At 36.8% G+C, this 26,843-nt stretch overlaps 2 protein-coding genes across 4 annotated transcripts in view; one reads left to right on the top strand and one right to left on the bottom strand.

Moving 5' to 3' along the window:
* The window catches only part of LOC129440985 (uncharacterized), a 171,553-nt gene that overhangs the window by 75,167 nt on the left and 69,543 nt on the right, over window positions 1–26,843 (bottom strand). For both annotated transcript variants that reach the window (XM_055200631.2, XM_073860248.1), the window contains one exon: window positions 11,235–11,382. The gene's annotated coding sequence lies outside the window, so the exon portion shown is untranslated. The remainder of the gene's footprint in view (window positions 1–11,234; window positions 11,383–26,843) is intronic.
* pappab (pregnancy-associated plasma protein A, pappalysin 1b) overlaps window positions 23,934–26,843 on the top strand; it is a 127,587-nt gene continuing 124,677 nt past the window's right edge. For both annotated transcript variants that reach the window (XM_055200624.2, XM_055200623.2), the window contains exon 1: window positions 23,934–24,514. In XM_055200624.2, the coding sequence (XP_055056599.2) occupies window positions 24,133–24,514 (382 nt within the window). In that variant the 5' untranslated portion in view covers window positions 23,934–24,132. The remainder of the gene's footprint in view (window positions 24,515–26,843) is intronic.

The raw sequence follows: 26,843 nt of genomic DNA, 5'->3' as shown, positions 1-26,843 counted from the left end.
GTTTTGCCGCATTTGAACGTGAGCATGTCACGTTTTCTGTTTGTGTCACTGTCACGTATTGGTTACTCAACTTTTCTGTCCTTTTTTCAAATCATTGTCGCTTCGGTTTAGGGTTAGATTTGGTGCTTGCGTTATATGTCACTTTAAGTATTTGTCACTTTAAGTATTGGTTTATAAAAAAAAAGATACAAGACTTATTCTTTTATATTTTCTAAACTTTAACCAATTGTCGCCTGACGTTGGGGTTAGAGTTTGTTAAGGTAAGGATGTCATTTTATGTAAATCTAACTAAACCGAAGCGACAATGGTTAGAAATTAGGACAAAAAAGTTGAGTAACCAATACGTGACAGTGACACAAACAGAAAACGTGACATGCTCACGTTCAAACGCGGCAAAACGTGACATTTTCACGTTGGTCCATACGTGAAATAGTCACGTATTTGCGTGATATTGGGTTGAAAATGACATATATGACATACAACAACGTCGCAACGGTCCTCTTTCTCCACACTTGTAAACACTTGGGCGGAGTTTCGCGTTCGTCCTCTGTGACCTCTTGACGTCATGACGTATTGCGTGAGGTCACGCTGACGCTTATTTTTATTGTCAAAAATGACAATCGTTTCGCTAGATAAGACCCTTATGCCTCGTTTGGGATCGTTTATAGTCCTTTGAAAAAAACAGTTACATGTTTAGTTAAGTGTTAAGTGTTGGTGTCCATTAAAGTCCATTAAAATGAGAAAAATCCTGCAATGTTTTACTCAAAAAACATAATTTCTTCTGGACTGAACAAAGAAAGACATCAACATTTTGGATGACATGGTGGTCAGTAAATTATCTGGATTTTTCTTTTAAGAAAATGGACTATTCCTTTAAGAAACATTTACATGTGTATATATTTATTTATATTTGTATATATTCTATATTCTATATAAATGTAATATATATATATATATATATATATATATATATATATATATATATATATATATATATATATATATATATATATATATATAAATTCTTAAATGTATATATGTATGTGTCTATGTTTAAATTACACACAGCACACACACATATTATGCAAAAATTTGCTTTTATTTTTTATGCGTTTAATCGCGATTAATCTTTGCCCAGCACTGATTTAAAACAAAAAATTGTATAGCCAACATACATGTTTCACTACAATTAAAAAGAGAACAGCAAAGGTTTTTTAAAGTAAGGAATAATTGATGACGGGTCATTGAATTATTCAAATATAATGCACACCCGCGACATCTGTTATAAGACAACAGGTTTTTGTAGTAAAATGCTATATTTTGTGTATGTGTGTGTGTGTGTGTGTGTGTGTGTTGGTATATGTTGTTTACGGGGACATGAATAGTGTATAATGACATGTTTACTATGCTATAAACATGGCTTACAGTATAAACATGGTAAAGTGAATATAAAAATCATACTAAATGGTACTTTTTCATAGATTAAAGAGAGAGAGAGAGAGAGAGATACATAGTGTGAACAATTTGTTTCATCAATATTTATATATTATTTTTCCTTCAGTATTTATGTATTAATTTGTTCTAGTTTTATATTATCAGTAATGAAGCAAAAATAAAACTGAACAAGTAGTCAATCACTGTTTATTAACTGTATAAATTTTCCTTTTTTTTATTGTTTTATAATAAGTTTTATAAAATAATTAATGCTTTATTTGTTGAAATTAAACAATTCCATTATCAGTTAAACTTTGTGTAGTAATATGAAACGGTAAACGGACCTGGAACTACTTCACATGTCTTCACTCTGTCAACCAAACAACACTTGTTAACCAATCAGGATGAAGCAGTCAACAGCACCGTGGTATAGTGTTGCAATACATAAAAACAAATTTGACAATGCCGTAATAACAATGTAAACCTAAAAATATTATTGAAATACCAACAAACACTTTGCTGAACTTGGTATAGTTATACTAACCTAAGAATATCAAGAACATTCAGGTAAACGAAAACACCTGAAACAGAGAGTTACTGCTTTGCCTCTCTCATTGTTTTTTCTCATATGTGACACTGGACCAAAAAAACAGTCATAAGGGTACATTTTTTGAAAGAGATTTAAAGATCTATACATTTATATAAATGGGCTTTGCGTTGATGTATGGTTTGTTAGGATAGGACAATATTTGGCTGAGATATAACTATTTGAAAATCTGTAATCTGAGCTGGCAAAAAATCTAAATATTACGAAAATCGCCTTTAAAGTTGTCCAAATGAAGTCCATAGCAACTCCATCCATACACAAAAAATAAAGTTTTGATATATTTACGGCAAGAAATTTACAAAATATCTTCATGGAAAATTATGTTATATTTATATCCTAATGATTTTGGCATAAAAATTTAATAATATTGCCCAATAAAATATATTGTTGGCTATTGCTACAAATATACTCATGCGACTTATGACTTATTACTTATTATTATTAAAATCATTCACTTATTTTAAACCATTGTGATATTCACACAGTAAAAAATCCATATTTTTTTTCAAATTAACATATATTTTGTTATTTTAACTTAACAAATTAAGTTAAACCATTTCAACTTGTTTTTATAAGTCATCTATGTCAACTTATCACAAGTGAAAACTTAAAATAGTAGGTTGAATTGACTTTACAAGTCAAAACCAAGTTGTTTTAACTTCATGCTGCATATTTTTTTTGTTTTACAGTGCAGTGATTTGGGTCTGTTTTGCTGCCCTAGATGATATCTAAAATTGTGTTCCAATATACAAAAGCCATGACAAAGCAGAAACTAACAGTTTATAAGAAATTAAAACAGCAGGAAGGCCGGGTTGCAGGGTCATACTTTGTTGTGTGTGTACTACTCAGTTACACATCTGTTATGTCAATGGATTTCAAATGATTTTGCTTTTGGACACAGATTGGATTCGGCAAAATGTTTAGTTTAACTTTATGTATTAATACGATCCAAACATGCATGTTGCCTTAGTCTAAATGGTAAAAAGTACATATTTTATTTCTTATTCTATAGATGGATACTTTTTCTGCAAATGTTGGGTTCACTTTTAACAGTCCAACATCTGTAATATAGTAAGTGCCAGACCACTATACATCAGAAAGATGTGTTTTGTAAGGAAAGATAGCCTGTCACTCGCACTGCAGGGTGACCTGAGGGAGATGAGCTCTCGATGTTCTCACCACGATGTACCCAAGCAGTATAACTGTCACACAGAGGAACACGTCCTGACTCGCGCGTTCCCTTACGTCTTACAGACCAAAGGACACTGGTCTCTGAAGTGAGGACATTTAATGCCCTCGGAGGGACGGTCTTATGTAAAGAACTGAAAAATTCATCTGTCCACACGAGGGGGCTTTCACTCTAAACACCTGAACACCACTAGTCGTGCACACACACACACACACACACACACACACACACACACACACACACACACAATCTAGGTCAGCTTGCACGTGTTGGACGTGGCTGTAGATATGGTCAATCTGCATTTGTTTTCTTAAGATAAGCACAATTTGTAAGCCATTTGTGTTCTTCATTGTGTATATGTCTTTAAAAACTAACAATGAACAGACAAACCTTTGACACTAATGACAAACTTTGGCTATGTGGTAATATACAGTAGACACTTATTATTGTAACACAATTATGTTTTAGTTTTATACATTTTTAATTATTTTTCTTCCCCTTCTTAGCAATAGGAGCATTTAGATAAAAAATGGTAAATAGACACCAGCACTTGTTTTTATTTTTACTATAAGTGACCCTGGACCACAAAACCAATCATAAAGGTCAATCTTTTGAAATTAAGATTTATACACCTGAAAGTTGAATAAATAAGCTTTCTATTGGAAATAGTAAATACATTTTAAATATATAGAGAAAATCGCCTTTAAAGTTGCCCACATGAATCATTAGCAACTGCATGCACTCACATACATATTGTAGAGTATTTACAAAATATTTTTGTGTAACATGATCTTTACATAATATCCTAATCATGTTTGGCATAAAAGAAAAATAGATTTTTTGCAACAAATGAATTACAAAAAAAAAAAATGGTTTCTACCAAAATCAGTATTGTATCAGGTGAGTATTAAAAAGTTAATTTTTTATTTTACATAAAATCCGATATCTGCCATGTTATTCTGTCATCTTTTCTCCCTTTTTTCCCAAAACGCGATAAACGTCACTCCTCCTCTGCAGAATGCAATAAATCTGCTCAACCAATCACAGAGCACCATTCCACGCATTGTAAACAATAATGGCGCCGCATTGAATACACACAGAATCCTAGTTTTCCTCATCTACTTTGTACTTTGTGATCAACAAACAAACAATAACAAAATATTACTTTTGATGGCATTGATAAACCTGTGGTGGTTTTCTGTGACGGGAAAGAAACGTAAGCCATCAAAATCGAATAATTTACGTGAGAGGCACTCGGAAGACAGAAAAATGCCGCCTGTTGCTTGTTCTCCCGACAGCATCAAGCTTCTGTCATGCTAATGACCCCAGAGGATCTTATGAAAAACTTTCCATTATTTTACTCGAAGTCAACGAAAATCGAGCAGGACCAAAAGATTTTAGAGCTGACCACTGTCAAAAAAGTTCAGCAGAAATGACAGTGTTCTTAATATGACAAAGTAAGTGTTTCGATTAATGCCATTTAATGTTTATTTTTTTAATCAGTGTATACCACTAGTCAACTAAAGGAATATAACATGACAAAGATGATGCACATTTATATACAGTATTGATTCAATAAATTTATAGCATTTTGAAAGAAACTGGATTTGATGGATTTATTGCATTTTGTGGAAACAAATAATACATTTTTATAATAAATCTTTAAAAATCAAATTATGGATTTGAATTTTTAATGTTATTATAACCTAAAGATGCTATGTGAAAGTTTATAACAGAAAATAGTGGTTTTTATCTTGTCACTTTCTTGGTATAGAAAACACGTTTTCACTGAAATTAGTTAAAATGGATTTATTGCGGTTTGGAACCAAATAGAGATGTTCCGAGACCATTTTTCTCTTACCGATTCCGATACCTGGACTCAGGGTATCGGCCGATACCGAGTACCGATCCGATTCCGGGGTGCGTATCTGTATAATATACAGCTGTACTACTAGCCCTGTATGAATGGATATAACTGTTTTATGGTGTGCTTCAGACTTGAAACATAAACAAATACATACAGTGAACTAGAGTATTTTTATTATCTGAAAGACATTTGACAGTAATATTAATTTTTTTCTAAGTAAAAAAGAGCCACAAACCTAACACTGTAAACGGAAAGGGTATTTTAGTCTTAGAATATAACTGTATAAAACAGTGCAACAAATAAGGAATAAAAAATTATATGAATAATATAACAAAATAATGTATTTAAAACTTTAAGGGCTCTATCTTACACCCGGCGCAATGCAGCGCAATGCGCGACGCAAGTGTCTTTCGCTAGTTTCCACCCTAGTTTTCACGTTTAGCGCCGCGTTGTTTAAATAGCAAATGCATTTGCGCCCCCTTTTGCGCACATAGGCGTTCTGGTCTGAAAACGAGGTGTGTTCAGGCGCATGGTTGGCGCGTTGCTATTTTGAGGCAACTAAAATAGACTATGCCATTGACCAACAAAAACCTGGTATAAAGTCTAAAGTCAATGGCGCAATGTGTTTTATGTTATTTAAAGAGCGCATTAGTAATATGCGCCTATAAACGGGAGGACAACGCGGGTTTGCTTATCACAAAGTACATGAATGCGCAGCAGCACAAAATGCTTTTAAATATGAAAGATTAAAGGATTGAATGTTAAAGATTATTATTGAGTCTCTTGGACATAAATGAGGACTTATTATGAGACGTTAGAAGGCGCAAAGAGCTGCTTCACCTGCAGCCTGGTAAGTAAATAAATGCTTTGATTTAAACAAATGCATCTGTTTTTAAATGTTTTTTTTTAATGCTACCTCACGGATTTATTGTATTGACTCTGTACCTGCGAATATTAGAAACATTTTTAAGTAATGCTTTAAAAAAACTCTTTGCTAAAAAAAACGCTGTCCAAAGTGCTGAAACGCGCAGAGAACCGTTTGTAAATTCTTTATCTCCTGTTTGTTACAAATAAAGTATTTTTAGAGTACAAACCTTATCTTACATACTTGTAAATTATTTTTTGATGAGATTGGATATATACATTTAAACCAATTAAAAGCCTGCTTTTTTACTTCCATGGCTAAAAGAAAACGGGTTTTAAAGGTTTTAATAAAAAAATAACAATTTCAATACAAGTGAAAAACAACACAATTATTTAACATTAATCTTAAACTGGGGATCATCTTCCTCTGCTTAGTTTTTCAGTTTATAAAGTCCGTCATCTAAATAGGGATTAAACATAGCGCCAGCGCAAGTTGCTTTTAAAGGGGATGAGAGCTGTGACTCTCATTGGTTTGCTGCACGTTACGCCCAAAATACTCCCATTACAATAGCACCAACCCTTTTCGACCATGCGCTCGGCGCACAAACCATTTTTCCCGTCGTTAAATTAGCAAAAGTGGATTCGGACACGCCCATTTAGACGTTGCGCTGTGCGCTTTAGACAATACACTTAGATCGTTAAAATAGGGCCCTAAATTCCAGAAACAATTTTGTTAGCAGAATAAAGCAAAATAAAGCTCCTTTAAAGTGCCCATATTATGAAAAACTCACTTTTTTCTGGGTTTTGGGGTGTTATTTTGTGTCTTTGATGCTACCACACGCATACAAACTTGGAAAAAAAATCCATCCATGCTGTTTTGAGTGAGATACAGGTATCTGAATGTCCTCTGCCTTGAGTCTCAGATTGCGCAACTAGCCGTTTCGTCACATTAAGTTTGAATTTTCCTGCCCACCACCCCGCAGGTCTCCACCCACCAGGGAGCTAGAGAGAGCACAGAACAATCAGTCACTTCGCTGATACCCTCTATGCTGTTATCATGTCTTACTGAAATAACAGCGCTATTTGGATATTATGAATTATACTCCTGCCTACTTTTAAAAACAAAGTTTTAACGTGTGGTTATTGGAACCCGGAGTAATCTTATATACAGTGTGTTACGACGCAAATAGTCATCAGATTGTAGGTGATAAGACCTTCATGCGAAATCTGATGTAAACAACAGACTATGTATCTATATTTCACGGATTATACGCATTTGTGGACAAAAATGGCCATTGGATGTATTTTATTGGACTTTCATGGATCATTCACACATCTGAAACAGACTGGATTCGATTCGCGATCGTTGTATCAACACAAAAGGTAAGAAGTCACGTTATATTTTGCATGTTGTCATCTTCTGTCACAAAATACTACATTTATGATGCTAGAGCATCTGTATCTCAAAACAGAGATCATACATTGATGCTAATCCCGTAAATTATACCTTTTAAATGTATAGTGATGTTAAAATTGGTTGTAAACAGTAGGCTATATGGATATTTTTGCAGGCTAGATAGTTTACAGCGTGGTTTCAAAAGTAAAAAAAAAAAATTTAACGGCTTTATTTTACAATTCTACAAGAACTAAGTAATAGTGCTTTGCCAAACTAAACGTTTTTTGCCAAACTAACCGAGACCGGGCCTTACCGACCCGGCTTTTCTGACGAGGCTAACCCCCGAGCCTCTTATAACTTTCCGGACCTCCCGCTAGCTTCTAGCACTTAGCACGCGGTCCACAAGCAGTATACATCCCCCGCCGGGTCTTAATTTCTGTAATTTGCGAAAATAATGCGTTTGAAAATATATATACTATATATTATAACGGGAATATGTTAGCATTGTCCAGGGAAAACGAGTGTATTGTTGAAACTGCTACATCACAATTTACTCTGGAATCATTGTGTGTCATGAGTTTCTTCTCCTGGAGTGTACTTATTAGTGATACTTTTCTGCATGATTTGTCTGTTGGCAACATAAACCGTTAATAATAATAATATATAAAATAATAACACAGTATGGTCTGTACTGCTAACGATATCACTATACACGTGCACATGACGTTAGTAGTGGGGCGTGATCAAAGGAGCAGCAGCTCATAAATATGTAATGACTAGCTCAAAACGGCACAATCTGAAATGCCCTGAAACAGAGGTTCCTAGAGATGGGTAACAATCTTTTCCTACAAGATATTTTGAGCAAACAACTTTTGAAACATGCTTTATGGAACTCATACACATATTTAACTTGTGGAAAAGCAGTCATAAGATGGGCACTTTAAAAATACTAAGTATATCCATCGTGTTTTTCGGGGTGATGCGTCTTCAAATGCTATAATAAGTACTTGTTTTAAAGTTATTAATACTTGTGCAACCCATCAAAAATGCAGCATGGCATATGAGACATGTCGACGTTTTATTAGTCTGAAATTCTAACAAACAGCAGACATACGGCTCTAAGTAAACAGTGGTTGCGTCACGCGTGTGGTAACTTCCTGGTGTTTGCATTCAAAGCAGCGAAGAAGAGATGAGTTTCGCTTTGCAGCGTTAGCTTTAGCATTAGCTATAACAGACATTACTAGGTTTATTAAGAAAATGGTATTGGATCGGTACATGGGTTTAAATAATCGCCGATTCCGATGCCAGAATTTTTTTTGGTATCGGCCGCATTTCCGATACTGGTATCGGAACAACTCTAGAACCAAACTCTTCAAATATACCCATGCCACTTAAGACTGGGTTTGTGGTCGGGGTCACATATGCTGTACAAATTAAATGCATCATCCCAGTGACAGCTTTTGTACCTTTTTTCTGACAGTGTAAGTTGTGAGTCCACCCTAAAAGCTCTCAAAAACTAAAAACCAAAATCAAACACTGTTATCATAGGCTCTGTTTACATCTGGTATTAAGATGCGTTTTGGTGGAAGTGGACAATGCTAAATACAGGTGTAGACCGACGGGGTGTGTGTGAAACGCATTCAGAGCTAGTCGAAAACGCATTCGACCCGATTGCTTTTGTGATGTAGACGGATGCGCATTTGGTCGAATGTGTTCCAGCAGCTACAAAAGTCCCCCTACTCTCCTCCTATTGAAATGTACCAAGAACAATGCTTTCCCATCTGCCCTTTTTTTTGCGCAAACCCACAGTGTTCGGTGCACTATTTAGTAGAGGTGTAACAATACATCGATATCCGATGCATGGATGCCACACGTAAAAAAATGAATCTGAGGTACCTTTATTTGAACACTCTCCACATCCTCATTCCTTGACATAACGTCCATCTACGAATTTTCGACAAAGCGGCATTTTTGTTCATTTTCATCTGCCAGCGTTGGCAAGTGAATGCGATGCAGCAACAAAGCGGTTGTAGCAGCGAAAGTACAGCGAAAGAGATCGAAGGCGAGCGTGTGTTTAGCACTGCAGGTGATATTATTCATGCAAAATGCTTGATCAGTTGAAAGAAAAATCTCTCAAAAGAGACCACTGCCGCACTTGTTTGACTGTTTGATCTGATGTTGTGTGACAGATCAAATGCATAAGTTAAACAGCATTATTTTTATAACTGATTTTTCAAATTAATACTTTTTTTTCAGTGATTGTCACTATTGCACATTTTGGCACAAAATACTGATTTTATGTGACATTTTGCCCCTCATTATAATTTTTTTTAATAAAAAAAAAGTGTATTTTTGTTAGTTTGTTGATGTAAATGTTCCAAGTGGGACAGAGATTGTGCCATTTTCAAAGAGTTTAATTAAATGTTCATGTTATACACTCACCTAAAGGATTATTAGGAACACCTGTTCAATTTCTCATTAATCCAATGGTGTAATGATGTGGGGGATGTTTTCTTGGCACACTTTAGGCACCTTATTGCCAATTGGGCATCGTTTAAATGCCACGGCCTACCTGAGCATTGTTTCTGACCATGTCCATCCCTTTATGACCACCATGTACCCATCCTCTGATGGCTACTTTCAGCAGGATAATGCACCATGTCACAAAGCTATAATCATTTCAAATTGGTTTCTTGAACATGACAATGAGTTCACTGTACTAAAATGGCAACCACAATCACCAGATCTCAACCCAATAGAGCATCTTTGGGATGTGGTGGAACGGGAGCTTCGTGACCTGGATGTGCATCCCACAAATCTCCATCAAGAGATGCTGTCCTATCAATATGGGCCAACATTTCTAAAGAATGCTTTCAGCACCTTGTTGAATCAATGCCACGTAGAATTAAGGCAATTCTGAAGGCGAAACGGGGTTAAACACAGTATTAGTATGGTGTTCCTAATAATCCTTTAGGTGAGTGTATATTTTGTTTGCATTTGTAAGTAAAAATGTAACTGCTTAACTAGCCACGTAATATAAAAATATCGAAAAATGTATCGAATCGGTTCATAACTGCATTGTAGAAACGTTTGATGCAACGGCAAAAATCGCATCGCTGGTGGAGGCAATCGATTTTGTATCGAATCGTAATGAACTGTCCGGTTTACACCCCTACTATTTAGGCTATCATTGACAAAACTAAAGAGGCTGCTCCCCACCTCTTTCAATTTTGTTTCATTTTGCAAAAATTGCCTGAATTTATTTCATCAACTGCACTAAAATATCTGATATACATGTATAAAATATTGTGCAGCATGTTTATATACAACACAAGCTGCAATACTCTGACATAATATTAGTGCATGTTAATTTAAACCCATCAATTATTCCGCTCGTGTTTTAACGACCATCCCCATAAAGTAATAAGGAAAGAAGCAGTCAACAGTGAATAAAAGAGATTGATTAAAACAACAGGTGTGTGTAATCAGATCGACCAAAACATGTCTTGATGCCAGATGTAAACAAGTTTATAATGACATCATCCTTTGGAACCTCAAGCATGACCCGGTTATCTTTCGGATGACAAATAAATATGACAAACTGTACTATTTTAGCTTGATAGAGCACAATGCAATTTGATTAACATCTAAACCCATTTCATAAAAGAATTGATTTTAAATTGACCTGAAATATAACTGAAAAAAGCACCTGTTTTACAGAATGGCCCTGGTGTCGTGATACTGTTGCAATGGTGAGGTGCGAAAAAAGCATTGATTGCACTTTGCAGTCCAATAACGTAATCCAGAGTGTCTACTGAAATGAGTGACTTATCTGCATCAGTAGAAATAAACTGACATTGGAGAGAAAGGCACCTACCATCACATCCTAAGATGACAGGAGTAATGCATTAGAGGCAGTAAAGAGATAGGAAGCAGGCCCTCAAAGGAGGGATTTCCAGGAACTGGTCATGATCTTACTGGTCGTCTTTATCAGCCTTCTTCCCCCATGGCTGTGATGGACTGGCCTGGTGGTGACATTAAGCAGAGTTTAGTTGCAGCACACAAAAAGTTTGACATAAACACCCATGAAGACAACAACATGTATTACGAAACCACTTAGAGTCCCAAATGCATGCCATGGGTGTGCATATCATGCAAAGCTGTTAGTATTATCACATTCTGGCAACAGATTTTGATAGTGTTTCTAGAAAGGTCACTCGGGGCGTCCCATGACACATTCCAGGGGTGTTTTTGCCACTTTGGGTGTCAAGGGCTGGGAACATGCTATAGCTTAACTTGATTATTATATAATAAGTTTATATTTTAAATGAATGTTTTCATAATTATTTATTACGTTGGTTTTTATTGTGAAGTCTTCTTTCCAGACATCACCTCGACTTTTTCCAGGTGTGTTTTTTAATTCTTCTATTGTAATGTTTTTGTCTATTAGTGCATTTAAGTCCTCCTAGGTTATTCGCTGGCTATATAGGTTGTGTTTACGACGTCAGGTGTTAACTCATTCACCGCCAGCCATTTTAATAAAAGCAGCCCGAAAGCATTTTTTGTGATTTTCACAAAAGTTTTACAAAATGCCTTTCAGGAAAATTTTCTTCTATAAATATATAAACATCCAATATATTCAAAATGAAAAAAAAACAGACCCTCTGCTTTTAAACAAAAAAATAAACGGGAAAAAAGTTTAATCCTATCTTCATTTGTTCTTTTTTTATAACCTCTTAAATATGGGTAGATTTTTTCAAATACAAAATTTTAAGCAAAAAGCTGAAATAATTTTATTTTTGTAAAGGACTTTTGTTAGAGATTAGATTCAGAATGATTATCAAAACATACATTGAGTTTACACTGCTGTTGAATTAGCTGATGCGTTAGTTTTTTATAAATTGAGTAAGAGCGCCACCTAGTGGATAGTAGTGGAATTATAGATTACCATAAAATCTTGTCAGGACAAGAAAATGTTTTCTCTTAATTGACGAAATAACTCGTCAATGGTGGGGAAAGAGTTTTTTTTGTGTGCAATTTTTGTTAACTCTACAGTTATAGTATTTAATTTATTTATGAAGTCATTGTATATGATAATGTTACATGTTATATTACATGCTATCGTATTTTGTGCAGACAGCTTATTTTTTATGAACTAAAAAGCCTAAAAATCTTTAACAGCAGGTCTTGCATCCATTGATTTCGCCATGTTTCTTAACATCGAGGTATAGTCTATACGAGAGTCCACGTACGCAATTTTTATCATCATAAGAGTGCACGTGTGCTGTACGATCACTGCCAGATTTTTAAAACCTTGTGTATATTGTATTGTATATTGTTGGCCCATATTGATAGGATAGCATCTTGCAGTTGATGGAGATTTGTGGGACGCACATCCAGGGCATGAAGCTCAAGTTCCACCACATCCCAAAGATGCTCTATTGGGTTGAGATCTGGTGACTGTGGGGGCCATTTTAGTACAGTGAACTCACTGTCATGTTCAAGAAACCAATTTGAAATGATTCGAGCTTTGTGACATGGTGCATTATCCTGCTGGAAGTAGCCATCAGAGGATGGGTACATGGTGTTCATAAAGAGATGGACATGGCCAGAAACAATGCTCAGGTAGGCCGTGGCATTTAAACGATGCCCAATTGGCACTACGGGGCCTAAAGTGTGCCAAGAAAACATCCCCCACACCATTACAACATCACCACCAGCCTGCACAGTGGTAACAAGGCATGATGGATCCATGTTCTTATTCTGTTTACGCCAAAGTCTGACTTTAACATCTGAATGTCTCAACAGAAATCGAGACTCATCAGACCAGGCAACATTTTTCCAGTCTTCAACTGTCCAATTTTGGTGAGCTTGTGCAAATTGTACCCTTTTTCCTATTTCTAGTGGAGATGAGTGGTACCCGGTGGGGTCTTCTGCTGTTGTAGCCCATCCACCACAAGGTTGTGCGTGTTGTAGCACCAACAACCATGCCATGCTCAAAATTGCTTAAATCACATTTCTTTCCCATTCTGACATTCAGAAGCAACTGCCATGTGATTGGTTGATTAGATAATTGCATTAATGAGAAATGGAACAGGTGTTCCTAATAATCCTTTAGCTGAGTGTATGTATAGACGGTTTCATCGGACGCACGTGATACACGTCTGGATCCGAACCTTACTTCCGGTTTAGTTTTTTTAATGGTCTGACAAGTTGCTAAACTGATCTCTTGAACAAATGCCTCGTCGAAAATAACAAATGTTTTGGTTTCCTAGCTAATCTATGTGTTGTTTTTTGTGCTTGTTATATAAATAAACTATGTTTAAAGAACTTTGTTGTTATTTATTCTTAGCACCGTTTACCGGAAGTTACGTGCGGATCGCGACAGCCGCTTGTTTATGTTGTTACTGCTGAAACAGTCTATACAATATTTTAATTGTCTCCAGCTCAGTCAATATTGCCAGATTGAATAAATGTTCCAGCAATAGGATGATGTCGCTTACTGTTCTCTCATTTTCCATTCTTCCATGCAAAAATTAAAATCAAAATGGCCAACTTTGCAAAAGGAAGATGTTTCTTTAATCGCTCAGATCCTAGATATTGATTCAGAAGTTGAGGGAAATTATTTGATTCGTTAAAAGCTTTTATTGCTTAAAAAAAGAACAATTACAAAGACCCTGGCAAATCCACTGTCTGGGAAATAGTTTTTTGTCAGAATGTTATTATAAAATTTTCCCTTTATATGTTTATTTATTTTTGAATTATTGAAACAGCATCACAATTAACTGAGCTCTGGTCTGCATCAAATCCTTAAATTAAAGGTGGCTGTCCACTTGAAATAACGCGAGATGCAAGTCGGTTAAAAAAGTGTCTGAGGCCGTTTCTCAATATGCATTCTTGTCTGCACTTGTGTTGTTGTTATACGTCATCAGTCGTTGTTGTACAAGTACTGTTCCAATTCAAAGTTATAAAGCCAAGTTCACAAAACATCCCCGGATATGTTCTTGATCCGCCCCATTAATCAAAGGATGTATCAGGAGGTGACTTGTGAAGACTTATGACAGCCAAGTTTTCCAGAATGTAATGGAGCTAAAAACTCAAATTATTGCTCTTTATATGTCATAAAATGTAGTTAAGAGCTGTTTAGTGAAGAATATAGATATATGAACAAATTTGTGGCCCTTTAATAAAGATAATGTTTCAGGTGATCAGTGGGTGGTCAGCACCGTGTACGCCACCGAGGGCAGCCTCATCTTGACAAGTCCTTTTGAAATTTATCATAGGCTCATTTCTGCTGCCCTGCCGCTCAGTGTCTGATGGTCAAACGTGACATATTCCCTTTGATAAACCCTAAAGGATTATTAGGAACACCTGTTCAATTTCCCATTAATGCAATTATCTAATGAACCAATCAAATGCCAGTTCCTTCAATGCATTTAGGGGTGTGGTCCTGGTCAAGACAATCTCCTGAACTCCAAACTGAATGTCAGAATGGGAAAGAAAGGTGATTTAAGCAATTTTCACGCACAACCATTTCTAGGGTTTACAAAGAATGGTGTGAAAAGGAAAAAACATCCAGTATGCGGCAGTCCTGTGGGCAAAAATGCGTTGCTGATGCTAGAGGTCAGAGGAGAAGCTGCTTCAAGCTGATAGAAGAGCAACTTTGACTGAAATTACCACTCGTTACAACCAAGGTATGTAGCAAAGCATCTGTGAAGCCACAACACGCACAACCTTGAGACGGATGCGCTACAACAGCAGAAGACCCCACCAGGTACCACTCATCTCCACTACAAATAGGGAAAAGAGGCTACAATTTGCACAAGCTCACCAAAATTGGACAGTTGAAGACTGAAAAAATGTTCCTGATCTGATGAGTCTCGATTTCTGTTGAGACATTCAGATGGTAGAGTCAGAATTTGGCGTAAACAGAATGAGAACATGAATCCATCATGCCTTCTTACCACTGTGCAGGCTGGTGGTGGTGGTGTAATGGTGTGGGGGATGTTTTCTTTGCACACTTTAGGCCCCTTAGTGCCAATTGGGCATCGTTTAAATGCCAAGGCCTACCTGAGCATTGTTTCTGACCATGTCCATCCCTTTATGACCAGCATTTACCCATCCTCTGATGGCTACTTCCAGCAGGATAATGCACCATGTCACAAAGCTCGAATCATTTCAAATTGGTTTCTTGAACATGACAATGAGTTTAATCTACTAAAATGGCCCCCACAGTCACCAGATCTCAACCCAATAGAGCATCTTTGGGATGTGGTGGAACGGGAGCTTCGTGCTCTGGATGTGCATCCCACAAATCTCCATCAACTGCAAGATGCTATCCTATCAATATGGGTCAACATTTCTAAAGAATGCTTTCGGCACCTTGTTGAATCAATGCCATGTAGAGTTAAGGCAGTTCTGAAGGCAAAAGGGGGTCAAACACAGTATTAGCATGGTGTTCCTAATAATCCTTCAGGTGAGTGTATTTCTCTTTATTGTTCATTTGAAGTTATTTGTTATTATGGTATCAGCTGAGATTAAAGTTAAGTACTTAAATCTTTTCAATAATCTTAACGCTGTACTAAATCACTTTTTCTTGTGTTTACTTCACGCCAACCACTTTTTGCAGCTGAAATTAAACTGAAATAATGCTCCATTAGTCTTAAAAAGATTTTGCTTTGGCCTGAGTACAGGGGTTTTCCTAGTCAGGTTTACAAAAAATGTAACTTTTCAGTCATCATTCACTCTGGAATGAATAAGAAATGCCCATATTTTGATCAGAGACAATAGGTGTTAAGACATGCATCCCTCCCTGTTTTGATGATGGTTAAATATTAAAAGGTACAATAAACACCATGTGGAATTTCCCCACCACACAAACACGTACATGCTTGATTTACGTACAGAGGAGATTAACATAATCAAAAGTGTGAAAAACGGCAACCACACAATGACAGAAAGTGTGGGATGCAGTATCTGTTAATCTTCAGTATTCATTCAGTATATCTGTTGTGTGATGTAAACAACTGAACCACAAAAGCAACACAAAACCAATGTTGCATTATATGACGAACTAACTTGGTTATAATAAAAGATAAGATGTTTGTTGATTGGGCATCTGCTTTGTTATTCCAAGTGCTTAGAATACATCGATAAAGTCTATACTGCTGAGAAACCATAAAAATAATCAATTTAATAGTCGTATTGGTTGCTCATTTGCTTTATTGTGAACAACTTGTTCTTTCACATTATACCTTCTAATGGCCATCAGTATAAATATATGACAATTCCTGGATTAGACCGTTTATGTTTAGTTGTTATTACCCAGTAACAGTTTTAACTTCGATCCAGCCCTGCCCCATGTGTGGGCTGGAAAACTTAACAAAAAAAATGATTAAAGGGATAATAAAAAAAATATTGTTACCGTTTACTCACCCTCATGTTGTTCTGAACTTGTATGAATTTCTTTATTTTGTTGAACACAATTAAAGGTGTATTGATAAATGAAAGTCAATGGGTACCGTCAACTGTGTGCTTGCTTACTATTATTTATCAAAATATATTTTTTGTGCACTCATACAGGTTTAGAACAACATGAGGGTGAGTAAATGATGACACAAATCTGTTGCACCATTGACTTGACTTCCATAGTAGGAAAAAACAATACTGGAAGTGAATGGTGCCTGAGATCTGTTTGGTTATTAAAGGGATAGTTCACCCAAAAATAATGTCATTAATGAATCACCCTCATGTCGTTCCAAACTTGTAAGACCTCCGTTCATCTTCAGAACACAGTTTAAGATGTTTTATATTTAGTCTGAAAGCTTCTTGACCCTTCATTGAAATTCTATGTAGGGTATACTGTCCATGTTCAGAAAGGTAATAAAAACATCATCAAAGTAGTCCATGTGACATCAGTAGGTCAGTTAGAATGTGTTGAAGCGTCGAAAATACATTTTGGTCCAAAAATAACAAAAATTACGACTTTATTCAGCATTGTCTTCTCTTCCGGTTCGGTTGGAAAACGCGTGCACGAGACTAAAGTCACATGACTGCAGTGACGCGGCTGATGTGTTATCCTCAGACATGTTTGTAAAGGTTTTTTTTTAAACTTACAGTGTGCGTCTCCCTCAAACTGTAAACAAAGCTCAGGCGCACAAAAAAACTGGGGTGCACCAGATGGGTCATTCTACAAAAAAGGTGGAAATGCTTGTCCCTTGCTTTTGCAAACCTCTTAATCATTTAATAAATATAGACTGTCGTTAAAATGATGAGAGAGATTATTTATTTAATTTAATTTTTTTAATTTTTTTAAATGTCTGGTCCTGAAAATTGCCCTGTACCTTTGATCATACATGGAAGTTGAACTGTGTACTTATTATTTAAAACCATGTTTTTTGTAAAACAAATCAAATTTACATTTACCTTTAACCCTGTATGAATTTACTACAACACTGAAATCGTAAAAAATACACTATTAATATGAATAATATCAAATAAATATTTGTCCCCCAAATTTATGTCATTGGTGTTACCCTACCCAAAGCACTTTTATTTTGAAACAATGCATCAGCTCTTTGAAGTTTTTCACGGGTCAAGAGGTCAGTGAAAGAAGTGCAGTGGAGGAAGGCAAAAGGTTTGTACATTTTGCGGTTCACGCGAATTTGCGTCTGACGCCCGAGTTGAAAAATTTGAACTTTGGCGGAATTTCGCGCTGCGTTAACCAATCAGGAGCCTGCCTGCTGCTGTGGTGGCAGCCCCGCCCGGAGTCACTCACTCAACCAAGGCTTGGTATTGTCTGTAAGCAGTCACTCTGAGCTATATGACACAAGTTGTTATTTCTATAGAGGAGACAGGAATAAAAAGGACCTCACTTGGAAGAGTGTCAGTAAGGACTTTTGGCAACCTGGTAAGTTGTAATACACACTTCACTTTTGAGTCACGTGACGTTTATCGACCCGCGCCGTTTATTTTCCCCTTATAGTAAGGTTACCCAATACAAACTGGTAACTCTCTCGATAAATGCACAATCAACATCAGTCATCTTGCAAACAGACACTCGCACAGCAGTTGCCCCTCCCACAAGAAGCGGATTTTGCCTCGGACGCGCGTCAAATGCTTGCTTTTTCCGCACGTCTACTCCGCTCTACACGCGCGAATGCATTCAAAGTGTTCAAGCAGCAAACTAGGCGCGGTAGACGCGATTTTGACGCCCAAAACGCGTTTGGTGTAAACTCAGCATTACTCTTTTTTATAGCTGAGAGTGTTAAGATCTTTACATAAAAATACATTATACTGAATAAGTATGTGATTGTTACATCTCTGATGAAATAGCACATGGCTAATGGCAGCCATTTTGTTAAAATATTTGTTTTTTTCTGTAAAATGTCATTGGTGTTACCATCATTGGTGTTACCGTCATTAGTGTTACTTCTCTAATGAGTACTTCCTGCACTATTCCTTTAACTGACCAACATAAAAGCATAAAAACAAAACAAGATGGAAAATTTTATGAAAGTTTATAAGTTTTATCATATTCATTATCTATTAATATATTCTAATTTTGTCATTTGTGTTACATTGTGTCATTTGTGTTAAACCAAGTTTTGGTGTTATGAATGTATTCTTGTACTTTCTAGTAATATTTTGTTGTTGATATGGGATGTAAGACATTGTTGATATTTCAGTCTTTGCATCAAAGCCTTTTTGGTTGAATATTTTAGTTTTTGTTGGTTTTAAAGAAAAAAGTCAAACTGAGAATCAAATAATTTCATACAATGCTGGGTAAAGATGAAGAATTTAATTAAACAAATATTAATAATCAATTTTTTTTCTTGCTGTTATCATTCCTGTACTCAACCTTTAACTCAATACAAAATCTGTAATGAGAAAAAATATTTAGGATCAACATTAATGTTGTTTAAATCACAGGTAACACCTATGACAAATAAATGACTCATGGATTCTTTATTAAAATGTATTCAAAAGTAAAAAATAGATTAAGCTCCCCGCTTTGCGGATTCATAGATTTGACAAGTTAATTAATGCTATTAAAGAAGTTTTGGGTATGTTGAAAGAAGTTCATTTAAGCAAATTTCCATCACCCGAATTCCACCTTTTCTGTAGAATGACCCAGATAACACTTCAGCTGCGTCATACGTCATCCGCGTCACTGCAGTCACATGACTTTAGTCTTGCACATGCGCTAAGAAAATGCTGAATAAAGACGTAAATTTTTGCTTTTTTTAGACCAAAAATGTATTTTCAATGTTTCAACACATTCTAACTGACCAACTGATGTCAGATGGACTACTTTGAGGATGTTTTTATTACCTTTCTGGACATTGACGTGTTACTAGATTTTCAATGGAGGGTCAGAAAGCTCTCGGACTAAATATAAAACATCTTAAACTGTGTCTAAAGATGAACGGAGGTCTTCCGAGTTTGGAACGACATGAGGGTAAGTCATTAATGACATTATTTTTTATTTTTGGGTGCACTATCCCTTTAACATTTTTCAAAATATCTACATTTGTGTTCAGCAGAACAAAGACGTTTATACAGGTTTAGAACAGCTTGAGGGTGAGTAAATTATGACAAAATTTTAATTTTTGGGTGAACTGTCCCTTTAATGCCTATTTTCAGTGAAGACCACACCAATTCTGGTGTAAAAGAGAACATTGAGGTTCCTTAAACCTTAGTCTTGCATAACCAAAAACTTTGTTGTGTCGAGCCTGCATCAAATACATTACGACATCCTTATGCTTCGGCATCAGCAGAGTCATTAAGTGATTGGTTAATTGCTCTTAGACTTTTAGTTGTAGCGAATCTCCAGGTAGGAGGCAAGCCAGGATCAATTCAAATCAACTGACTCGCATTTCCTGATTGCAGATGAGCCAGCAGGGGAGGAGTGAGATCGGGGATACGTACGTCATCAATGACATCCTCAGCCGTTCACGCAACCTGCTATTAATCACAATACGGGACCAGCGCCGCGCTCGATGATTTACACCTGACAGGAAGTACAGTAGTCAGACTTAAATCTTTCTAAACCCCAACATGTTATCAGAGATTTTCTAGCTACTAATTTGCTGATATTGTGAAAAGGCTTAAAGAAGAGAACATGGAGGAGCTATCGCAATGTTATCTTTGAATGATTTGTAAAGTTTAATTTCTTTAATGCAGCCCATGCCCCACTCTTTCGGCAGTGAGAGTCCCACTGAAAATGCTGAATGTAAAGGAGTGAGTCAGAATCCTGCAGCCTGAAACCAAAACCTCAGTAGATACAGATGATAAAACAATAACCGACTGTGAAAACCTAGGGCATGTATGCTTGGGGGCAATTGTTTTGTATATTTTACTGATATAACTCTTTACGGATTACCACTCTGGTGTGTTTACAGCCCTACTGAAAAATCCAGCTATAAGACTAGAATAAGCTGTTGAGCTGGTTTTAGCTGGTCTCCCAGCTTGGTTTTAGCTGGTATTGCTGGTGTAGCAAGCTGGTCTAGCTGTGTTTTGGTCACTTTTTAAGCTGGTCTAGCTGGAAGACCAACTGACCCACCAGTTTGACCAGCTTTGCCAGGCTGGGAGGACCAGCTTAGACCAGCTACTGCCACCTTAAAGGTGCAGTGTGAAGATTTAAGCTGCATCTAGCAATGAGATTGTGAATTGCAACGGCTCAGTCCACTGTTCACCGAAACGCATAAGGAAGCTACGGTAGCCGCCACAGGACAAACATGTTGTATACAGACAAAATACAGTAGGGATAAACACGCTCTGTAAAGCAGTTTGTCCGTTTAGGGCTACTGTAGAAACATGGCGGCACAAAATTGCGACTTTCATGTAAGGGGACCCGCGGTGTACACTGAAAAAAAATTATTCATTCAATTTACTCAATTTTTTTCAGGGAAGTGGTCACAATCAATTTATTTAAGCTACATTTAAAAGAAATAGAAAAACAAAACAAAACAAAAACTTTTGTTTAAATGTAGCTTAAATACATTTATTGCAACCACTTACCTTAAAAAAATTAGTAAATTGAATTTCAGTGAAAAAAAAACACCTCATTCTATGGTAATAAATACATAACAGTTCATAGGGTCTTTATACACCACTGATAATATAGTTATGTATATGATATTGCATTTCTGTCAAGAGATCCTTTTAAAAGTTACACACTGCACCTTTAACCCAGCTACCAGTTTATGGTCTTTGCTGGATTTTTCAATAGGGAGGAAAACTTGAAATTATAAATGAAGAGCTCAGTTAGGTGCAAAACCCACTAAACGCACACCTCTGTCAAAAATAAGATAATGATATTAACCGAATACTCTCGGTACATATTATACATTCATCAAATAGCTTAATTCTCTTCAAATTCACCTAATCTCGGCCTCAGGCCATTCAGAAACATTTTGTTGGCAAAATCCGCTAAATGCCACATTGATTTTTTGGCAAAGTCCTCTAAGACTTTGAATGAATTCATCCAATAAATGAATTGGATGAACGGCGGCATGCAAAACGTCCCCTGAGAGTGTTTGGACATGAATACAACCCATATGTGGCAGTCACATGGATCACAGTGCCCCCTAATGTGTGGTTCAGTTTCTTCATTTTCACATTCTGACTTTCAGCATTTGCAATGTTTTTAGTTGCATCTTTATTAATCATTTGCAACTGTTTACTATGTCTAAAAAAGTGGAGGTTTTTGGCAAAAATGCTTGCATGCACTTAGAGGATTTTCCAGCGAAAGATTCAATAACTGACTAATAACCTTTATAGTGCCATTAAAGTGAACCTAAACATAAGTGCCTGATAAAAAAATGCTTATTTACAAGAAAACATGTCAGATGCACTTAGAGGGTTTTGCATTATAATTTTAAAGTCTATCATAATATTTAATAGCATTAACCCACTCTCATATGAGGACAATTAAATTTTTTATTGCTCATTATTTGTAATTTCCTACTTATTTTTAACTTTTATGTACAGTAGTATGATTTTGTTGTCAGGTTTAATATTATTCAACAGTATTCAGTGCAAATGTTTAGGCAGTTTTACAACTTCCCCTGACCTCACAGCCATGATAAAATCTTACATAGTAGGTACTAACTCAAGTATTAGAGATAAACAGCAGAATAAGCCATATCCAAAATATTTTTCACATACATTTGCCTAAAAATTTGATTTTCACGCATAAAACTTTAGGCTGTCTGTATTTTCCCCTCCTTATAGATTTTGATATCTCAATAAAATTAAAAAAATGGAATAACTTTGTCAGTTATATTTTTATTCTTTTTCATTGCTGTAAACTGTCAGGTTGGTCTGACAGGTAACAAATTAAAAATTGAGACCAGAGGCTTTACGCTTTATGGTGTGTACCCCCAGCAATATGTTTCTTGTTAAGGTGCCGTGTGTGTCTGTCCCATATTCAGTTTTATTAGCAGGCTACGTCCATTTCAAGTGATAGAGATGCCGGGAGTATCCCTGTAAAGTCTTCCTGAGGAAAGAGCTCAGAGTGACTCGGACATCCTGCTGAATAAAAAAGTTGAAAGCAACTTTGAGGTAAGAACCTGCCGAATGAGGGGCTCTACAGCGGCTCACCCCAGGTTTCCCGCTGGTCCTTTAGCACCAGTGCCCATTGATATTCAGCAGTATTGACGTCACATGTTTGCAAGGAGTCCCTCTGCAGCTGTGAGAACCAGAACACTGTGATCAGGAGCAGACGTGTAGGAAGTGCATTCAGTCATTTTCCAGGCTCCCTCTGCTGACAGTCAATAAAGAAAAGCAATAAGAGGGTGCGCACAGGACTTTGGCTGGGGATGTGTCTAAACTCTAAAGTTGGTTAATGGATGACCTGTCACTCTATTTCCCAGTGTGCTTCCTAAATTTATTAGATTACTTATGTGATGAGCTCGTATATCTCCATTTAACTTGCAGTGTCTGTTTGAAAGTCTGCTTTCTGTTGCACTGGTTAATAGGTTGTTGATGTAACAGAAAGGGACAGGGGAAAATACAGTAAATCTTTTTTAACCTGCCTGACCATGTTTTTGTTTTGAAATATTTCGTATAGCCACTAGAGGGTTCTCAGCGCAGTGATGCGCAAAATAAAAGCACCGTCCCGGTTCAGATACAGATGTACGCACTCCTGCGACTCCGGGTCCGGCCAGAATGAACCCGACAATTGCGCACAGTGTGACACAGCCTGAAACACGTCGTCTTCCCTTCAATACGTCATATTTTGCTCACACCAATGCTATTTAATAAACACGCAGAATGCGTATACACGTTAACTTTGTTGTGCACCCCGGTTTTGCCAGTGACCCCTATCAAATCTGGCCAGTGCGTGTGCGCGTGGGTGAAATCTCCTGGTGTCTTAGATGTGTATTCGGCAAGTTTTGCAGATAAAGACATGGGTGAAAAGGGAAATGATTTAGCCCCTTCCACACTGATTGATTACTTAGTCATCCCTGCAATTTAATGGGATCCATTCAATTGGGAAGGTGGAGCACTTGGATGAATTAACATATTCCTTTCCCCCCTCAATCTGTGTTGAAGTGTCTTTGAAAGGGGCAAGGAAAGGGGGTCGTGGCTTAACATTATAAAGGAAAAAATAAGACAGCATTGCCGTCTTGCTTGGTGTTGAATACGCGTCTTGACAGGCTTTTGTAAAACTAAAAGACCGGGAAAGATCTCGCAGAAGAGCGCTGTTTGGTATTTCATCAAATCCCCTGCATGTCCATTGACCAAAAATCATATTTCTCCACTTGAAAATGAAACTTTTGCCCATTTGCACTTGGCTTCTATGCCTTTTGGTTTTCATCGTGTGCTTGGGATCTGAGTGTGGGATTCTACGGCGAAATGCGAGGTCTAAAAGAGACTTGGTGCGCATCAGGGAAGCCAGAAGTACCTTCCCAGGAGCCTGTGCCACACGCTTGCCTCGGGGCAAACGCTCACTTCCCGGGATAGATCGGCGCTCCCCTCGCCTGTCACAGGCGGGGGAAAGCACACCGGCTCGGCGGAGGGCTGTTTACTTTACCGGCAGAGGAGACCAACTACGCCTGAAACCCAACGCAGAGGTGCCAAGAAGTAATTTCACCCTGGAAATGTGGATAAAACCGGAGGGTGGCCAACGCTCTCCAGCTGTTATCGGAGGTTTGCTTTGCTTAATTGTTACTTGGATTATATTCACTGCAGAATTAATTTCATAGGGCACGCGCAATATAAAGCATGCCCGTGCTTTATGCATAAACAGTAGGAGAAATCAACCCGTAGTTGCTTGAACGCTTGGCGCCAACACTTTTTTAAATATCAGATTTACTATGATGTAATGCAAGCATATAGTTAGGCCATAATTGATCTGTCTGATGGTGCCATATAGAGATGCGCCTTTTCTCTGCTTGTATCCGGATAAAACTCTCCTGCGTTTTGCATGCGCTGTTGGCAGATTATCATCACGCAACTTTTTTCGAGCTCTTTAGACTTACAGTTGACATTTGCATGTCGTCACACTTTCTTATAAACCTTCAGATGATAGCCTACAACAGCAGTTGCATTGCATTCCCTCGCTGAATAACTACATTTGCAAATCTGTTCACTTAATTTATTATAGATTACAAATTGTGACCAAAGTAGGCTACTCGATGATCTCTAATTAACCACAATTTATTTAATAATTTGTCTATTATTAACATTTAATCTATGCTAAATAACACAAAAATGTATTTGTGCATATCGTGTGTGAAAAGCATTACGCACGTTAAAAATTAACAACTGCATAATCTCGTCGTCTTCTGTATGATGCACTGAGATTTAGCGCTGAACCGTGTCAAAAATCGATTAAACAAATACGTCATCGCTTTGATGCAAAGGCTACTGTGCTTCTTACGTGATCTGATCTGCAATAAATGTATAAACAACCAATATATCCAAGGACACGTTACAGCGCGAGGCTTTTTAATACCACGATGGCTGCCTGTATAAACATTTTTATATTTATTTTTATTTATTTAAAAAGTGTATTTTGAAAATTAAAGCTTTATGTTCAATTTATTGCATAACATAATTTATTGTTATTATTATTTGTATTATTATTAGGCTATTATTATGCAGTAAAAATTGCATGCGTATTACGCATTATTCTATAGAGGATGGAGTAGCATGGTGGGCGTCTTAGTTGCGCGGTTCTCTCAGGTCTATATTACTTTTTCATCCCTTCTTCAGCCAACAGAGAGCGTCATACCCATATAGTCGATTTTTGAATCCTCCATGCACCCCATGAACCCTTATAGGAAGCAGTTTTATGGCATCAGTACAGAAGTAATTTTTAATGATATGCACTTCAAATGATTTAATCTACAATGCTTGTTCATAACTGAATCTTGTTGTTGAGGATATTTTTGTTCCAGCTGTAAAAAGCAAACCCATTGGCTTCCTGTTTCCTTAACCTGTGGATTAAATGGTGTTTTTGGTTCTCACCAACAGTGCAAAAAAAGTCTTCACTCCTACACAAATTATATATCCAAATCAGTCTTTGCAAACGAATAAAAACAGATATGCATTTAAATAATATGCACGATACATAAGAACACATTAACATTTCAAGACAAATCAGGATATTAAAGATAATGTCATTATCTAAAGTTTAGTCCATTGTCGTCAGATAAGTTTTACATCTCCTTACAGCAGCATGATAATAGATAGATTAAATAAATCTTGTCAGTGAGTGATCTAAAATTAGTCCCCTGTTCTGTCCTCAAAGCGATCTCCATATCACAGTACACTGCCAGAAAAAAATGTCAAAATTTGTACCCCAGCTGTCACTGGGGCAGTGCCCTTTCAAAAAAGTACAGCTTTGCACCTAAAGAGTTCATAATAATACCCTGTATGGGTACCAAAAAGTGCTTATTAGCACATCAAAGATAAATCAAAGGTATGCCAAATGTATAGATATCAGTACCTACTGGTACATATTAGGACCTTTTAAAAGGGCACTGCCCCACTGGCAGCTATGGTACATTTTATGACAATTTTTTTTTTTAAACAACACGGGGGCACTGGCACAGCATTTCATACTGTGCTTCAAATCCTGTTGTTCAGCAAATTTCTTTTTTTTAAGTATGAAATGGTGTGACATCTGTTGGAGTCACTTTTTATCAGTCATCAGCTTTAATTAGTAAGAATATGAATATAAAAACAAGGGAATTAAAAGAAAGAAAAAAGCTGTAAAATGATGGCCTCATCCATTCACGTTTTGAGTCGTTTCATTATCGCTAGCTGCTGTTAAAATATTACAGTCATTGCCACTAAACGTCTAGGAGCTGACTTAGCAGTGCAGTCAATCAGATCAGAGACAAGAATGCATTTTCACAGGCACTGAGCCTATTTTCTGAATAAATGTCCCAGACAAATGTCATTTTTACTAGACAGTTTACAACGTATCCGCCGACATCAGACAGCCCTTTGCAATCTTTCATTTTCAGCC

The sequence above is a fragment of the Misgurnus anguillicaudatus genome, chromosome 22, assembly GCF_027580225.2.
Source record: "Misgurnus anguillicaudatus chromosome 22, ASM2758022v2, whole genome shotgun sequence".
Taxonomy (NCBI): domain Eukaryota; kingdom Metazoa; phylum Chordata; class Actinopteri; order Cypriniformes; family Cobitidae; genus Misgurnus; species Misgurnus anguillicaudatus.
The sequence above is the reverse complement of the archived record's forward strand: the minus strand, read 5'-3'. Positions and strand labels throughout refer to the sequence as shown.